General features: G+C 33.9%; 1 protein-coding gene across 2 annotated transcripts; it reads right to left on the bottom strand.

The window, feature by feature from the left end:
• Window positions 1–1,063: 1,063 nt before the first annotated feature.
• LOC112511269 (MADS-box protein EJ2-like) lies at window positions 1,064–4,268 on the bottom strand. 2 transcript variants are annotated; one of them, XM_025116822.1, is made up of 8 exons: window positions 4,084–4,268; window positions 2,485–2,563; window positions 2,101–2,162; window positions 1,850–1,949; window positions 1,691–1,732; window positions 1,530–1,571; window positions 1,270–1,403; window positions 1,064–1,166 (listed from the first exon to the last, which is right to left on the bottom strand). In XM_025116822.1, the coding sequence occupies exons 1-8, from the start codon at window positions 4,266–4,268 to the stop codon at window positions 1,064–1,066; spliced, it is 747 nt and encodes a 248-aa protein (XP_024972590.1). The 2 variants fall into 2 exon arrangements, with proteins under 2 accessions (XP_024972590.1, XP_024972591.1); XM_025116823.1 differs by having other exon boundaries at window positions 1,064–1,151.
• Between the last annotated feature and the right edge of the window lie 1,870 nt (window positions 4,269–6,138).

Here is a 6,138-nt window from a genome sequence, read left to right as displayed (position 1 = left end):
CGTTATTGTGTCGGTAATCCACCGGCTTTTTTCAGCGGATCATAAACAGATTTTTAGTCGGTAAAGCCCTTTTGTTTTGTAGTGTACTATTTTTTTCACTTTACACAATTTGTTCTATTACAAGTTGTTTATGCATCAATAGTATGTTTTCATTTGTTCATTTGTTTTTTGCACTATTATGGATTCTTATGTCGCAAAAATGCTAAATGTACATTGAAAATACGAGGTAGGAGATGAAAATATATAAAAAAAATTAATGAAAATTACAACAATTTGGTATATGTATGTATATGTGTATAAGTATGTATGTATATGTGTGTAAGGGTTGTCTGTTTACCTCTTAATAGTTCCATTAAGAGACAATCTCTGAATCGTTAAGAGGTGAATCTTGTTTAGCAAAAAAAAAAGTCTGCCTCATAATTGTTCTAAAACTCTTTGAATGATATTGTATCTTGGGCCTCCCTTAACCATTAAGAGCCCTAATTTCATTATAAACAATTAACAAATAATTATATTTCGTTTTGCACTATATCATGAGAGCCTCTTAATCATTCTGACCGCTTAATTATTCTGCATAAAACCATTCAGCAACTGCTAAACAACCCCTAAATGCATGTATTTTCATATATCAATGCTTATAACTTTGTCGACATAAATGAAAAAAAGGATAAGAAAGTTACATATATACACTCTCTCTTATATATATGATTATCAAGTTGTTGGTGATTTTAGTGTCATCAAACATTCGGTTAAAAGCAGGTAACCGAATTCAAGGTTAAGTTGTTAAACAAAATATAATTAGTACAAATCCAGAATGCTTAAAATCTTATACAAATTTAGTACATACATGCCAAGATTAATTCATGGGCTCTTCAAATCACAGTCATCGTCGTCCTCTCAACGACTTATGAAGCCTTGAATCTCTTCGGAAAATAATAATTACAAATTGCATAAACAACACACATAATACAAACACCAAAAAAAATGTTACAAGTTTCATTCTAAAACAAGAGATTACCTTATTTTCACCCTTGAGAAACTTAGGGTTTATGCATTTCTTCAACTACAGCATCCAACCAGGGAACAATCCGTTAGGATGGTTCGCGTTGACACCCGCAACATTCATCTCGTCAGACCCAATAGGGTTGTATCTAAATCCATTGAAACTGGATCAAGAAACCATTAGAAAAGCTTAGTGAAAACTAGTCTGGATAAAATCACACTCAATGAGAAGACTTCTGTTTTTGAGCTTGAGATCAAGAAACACACCTGTTGTGCATGGCGGAGTTCAATCCTAGAGGCTGGAAGAAATCTTCTGAGTGTGTAGGAAGGGGATTATAGGGTATGGTTTGTGCCCCTTCCCACATTTGCCTAACTGGAAACTCCTGAGCACTTTCTTCCAACTGCCAATCAATAAGATCTTTTAAACGTTGGGGGCTTAATCAATTAAGAACCCGTAAACGTAGACTTAAATTTTGGGATGAATGGAGTATATATTATTTTTAGGGTGTGTATGTTGAGTGTGCTACCTTTTTCCTTAAGGCTTTGTTTGTTTCAGCAAGAACTTGCTCCTGCGTATATAATCGACCAAAATAAGAGTAAAAACAAGAACAAAACGAATGAGATATCAGAAATCTTACAAGCTTGTATGGTCTGATAAGTTTATATGTATGGCGACATATATACATACCTTTCTTTGGAGATCAGCAAGCTGATCCAACATGCATTGAGTCTGAAAATTCAAGAACAAAACATTGATGACTTATAGAATTTATATGACCTTTCGCTCGTACTAGTGAAATCTCGCTTTCTATATCTAAGCAAACATGCATTGGACTCAAGTTTGTACCTTTGTTGATCTGATTTTCCTCAAAGACATCTCCAGTTGGTGCTCAAGATGCTCCAGCTCCTTGGTGTTTAAAGGGGCCAAATCTTCTCCAAGAAGGTTTCTGCAGGATTAAATATATGATCATCGTTTTAATTAGGGTATTGAGTAAAAACAACAATAGTGTTCTAGCTAGGGGTTAAAGAAACCAGATGTTTTAGACCAATAAACAGCAAAGAACTCTACACCTGTATGGTCTCGAATCGATGTTATACCTTTGTGACCGTTGCAGAACCTCCACTCTTGCCTTTAGCCTCAGATATTCGTGGTAGTTGTACTGCTCAAATATTTAGCGATGTCATTGTTAAGTAATTAAGGGTACGATACCGATAATATTGGAAGTACTAATATGCAATTCATCATATGTAAGATCCAGGCTCAGTTCCTCTATACATTTATCAATTGTTTTGAGATAGATGTCCGAAGGATTCTTAATTTTCACGGTACGTTTAAATACTCCTGCCTCAATGGTTTCTAGATCTCTTTTTTCTAGAACTCCCCATGTATTGTATGGAAAAGTACTAAGTGAACATATAATTAAACTCAAAATGGTTGCACATTCTAACACGCGATGAATCTTTAGTTGATTAGCAACAAACCTGGCTTTCGTTTTCTGGTTGGCTGGCTTTCAATGATCCATAACTACAGCTGTGGTACTTTTCAAGTGTTTTCACCATGCTGAAAAATGAAGGTCCATGAACAAAGTTTAGTAACTGGGAAAAATGAATATAAATACTCCAGATGGTTTTCAATCATCTTCTCGAGTAAATTGAAGGCAAGAACATGAACCTAAGGTTCATGCTCTAAATCGACCTAATTCATTGCTACGTATTCCCAAACAGGTGTTATCGATTGTGGAAGAAGTAGTATGTCACCAACAAGATGCTATATCGTCTAAATGTTTGCTAATAACAACAATCCATATGCACAATCAATTTCATAAAAGTTAAGAGATGATAACAAACGTATATATGACACGAACAACTTAAGGCTATATATTTTATTCTCGATCCTTCATTCTAAAAGATGGCGTTCTTCGAAGGCCGTTAGTAGAACTCAGGCTCTCGGATCAATGATATTATCGTAAAAGAAGTAAGAAGAAAACATTTTTAATGAAATTATTATCTACGAACGGGCGATTTTAATTGTGAGGTTCCAAACAGTTTATCGTGAAATTCATGAGCTTAATATCATGATTCATTATTTATGTTTTCTTGATAAACTAGTTTTGAAGTGATCGGTAACCTAACGGGTTCCTGTCAATTGATATTGGTTCGAGTATTGGACCTTTGTTCGTTCGATCCCCATGAAATTAAACAAAAAGATTAAAGTAACAAGCTTGCAAATCAATACTCGGATCGATCGAGATCATATTTAAAAGATCAGTCAAGATCAACAGATCAAAAATACAGAAAATTTACATCAATTTTGATGAGAAAAGTAAGAGGGGGGGTGGGGGGGGATAAAGAATGAACAACTTTTTCTAGTTTATACATTAAATTTCTTAGCAATTAATCAAGAAAATTGCAACAAAGAAAACGATGGTATGTTATGTTTTATACTAACAAAAGACAAACAAACTAGAACTTATAATATCATTTTATTATCTAGCTAGGGTTCTAACTTTAGAATTTGATATACACCGTAGTAGGGTTTCAAAAGATTTGCACTTTTGCAGCTTTTTCCAGATCTCTTCTCTGATAAGACATCAAATCTATCTGAGAAGAACAAATAAAATCCGAACAGCAATGACCTGAATCTAGTTCTAGATACAATCAAGACCTCAAAAACCCAGAAATAAATATATAATCTAACCTTTATAAAACTAAAAAAACTGCAAAATATGCTTGTGAAAGCCTGGATGACAATCCATTGTGAAGATATAGTACAAGAAAAGAACAGATCTTTACGAAACCCTTTATATTCCACTTGACCACGATGAATCTGTTTGAACTCCATGTGTTTTACAATCTTTAAAACATGCTTTCTCAAGATTTCAAAGCAAGAAAGAGATAGATCGTATGTGAATCCACCACAAATCAAAGGATTTCATGGGGTTTTTTTGTGTGTGTGTAAAAAGTGTAGAAAATGTACAACACACACACACACACACATACACATACACAAGAAGTGCTACCATACATACATACATAACATAATCCATGATGAAGAAAGACAGCAAAAAGAAAGTTATATACCTAGAACTGCTACAGAATTCATAAAGCTTGCCCCGATTGGAGAAGATGATGAGAGCAACCTCAGCATCACAGAGAACTGAGAGTTCATAAGCTTTCTTGAGAAGTCCATTTCTTCTCTTAGCAAAAGTCACTTGCCTGTTGATTTTGTTCTCTATTCTCTTCAGTTCTACTCTCCCTCTTCCCATGATTATTAGCAAAAATTTCCTTTATATTTGTGTTTTTTTCCTTTCTGCAAACAATTCTACTCTTGGTTAAGAGAAGACCCACTTTTAGAAGTGCCTTTAATTCATGAAACTTGTGTTTTGTATATAGATAAAATTGGAGGAGAGAGAGAGGGGGTGTTCTCAAAAGAGAAATGTGAGAAGAAAATGGAAACCCTGGGTGATCTATCTTTGGGTAACCCCCATCTACCATTGGTCTTCTCTATACATCACTGCCATTTTTATTCATTAATGAATACTCTACTTTTTCTTATTATCTTTGTATTTCTATGCACTACATATTTTTTATAAAATTAAGATGATTTTTCTTCTATTTTTGTACATTTTATTTTATATTATTGTTTTTTTCACCCGTGCGAAAGAAATGAAGATGCGTGCGACACTTTGATCGCAACAAGTCATCCATATCTACAATCAACTGATACGTATGCAATACGTACATTCTTTTAGATGTTATGACATTTGTTCTAGTTGCTCGTGTTAGCATTTTTACCCTAAGATTCTACATAAAAGATTATCATTTCAATAAACTGAACGCCAACTGCTTTTACATGAATTACTTTGGTAGAAAATTGTTGGTAGTAACGGGATTTGGAGCTAGATATAAGAAACAGGTTGATTTTTGCATCTACTCCCTCGTGTTCATAACAATTGGAGTTAGACGACAAAGCTTTAGATTTTCAAAGACCCTTTTAGGGCTTACATGGGAGTAGTTCTTTTCAATTCCACTTCTTTTTATATCGGTGTTATAAAATGATTTCAAGAATGCTTTTAAATACAATTAGTCAATTACATAGATAGAATTGGGGAGTCTGGTCTAAAAATATTAATAACCTTAACCATGATCAACTTTAGGCAAATTGTTTTGGAATTTGCCTTCGGAAAGATAGACCATGTAGCACATGATAGCGTGAGTTTTGATCGATCTGGAAGATAAATATACGTTCTGTTTCAAAATTGTTATAAGAAACTTGTTAAGAAGTCTAAAACATCCTATCAACTTATTGTAACACATCAAATAATTCTTTGGTCTTATTAAGTAGTCTCTCAGAATACTTGACATAATATGATGTGAATTATGCAAATATTTACTAGAAAAAAACATGTACAGTAAGGTAGCACAATTTGTTTTAGGATGATTTGGTTTGTGAGTACCTCACTGAAAACCGTCTTCCTTGAGCTACACGTTTTTATCTTTGGATCGATGCAGTAGCCGACTTGGTTGCTAGAAATGAAGCTTCGCTTACAAGGGTAATAAGTCAAGGGGGAATTGAGTTCTTATCAAGTTGTACCCTCTTGGTTGAACGTCTGATCACCTTGTGACACCAAACACTTCTCGAAGAACTTATTGTTGCTTAATTGGGACATGAAATAGACTGGCGGGAGTAAAGAACAAGAGTTTAATAACTTTAGCAGTATTCGTCATTCTATCGTGATCACTCAAAACATAAAGGAACAACATGGATCCCTGCAATGTGAACGATCATGCATATAAACTCCCATCTCCATGAGGATATTCTTTCAGTTAGTTCGGAAACAACCTAACATACACGGTTAAGATATCACACTATAAAAGAAATTCCTCTTTGATGAAAATGTCCAATTATCCCTTCGTTCAGAATATTTTCTTTTTAAGGTTAGCTTAGATAAACCTCAAAACCGATTCTTGGGCATCTATAAAAAGTGTCTTATAAAAAGAAAAACAAGATAAAATTTTTGTTTCGTCATTTAATTTAACTTCGTCTTAACAAATTACACTACAACAAAATCGGGTTTATAGAACACTCTCAAATTCTAAGTGTCCTAATAAACCTCTTTATAGGACTAAAAAAAT

This window comes from Cynara cardunculus, assembly GCF_001531365.2.
Source record: "Cynara cardunculus var. scolymus isolate 2C chromosome LG 4, CcrdV1, whole genome shotgun sequence".
Lineage (NCBI taxonomy): Eukaryota > Viridiplantae > Streptophyta > Magnoliopsida > Asterales > Asteraceae > Cynara > Cynara cardunculus.
The sequence above is the reverse complement of the archived record's forward strand: the minus strand, read 5'-3'. Positions and strand labels throughout refer to the sequence as shown.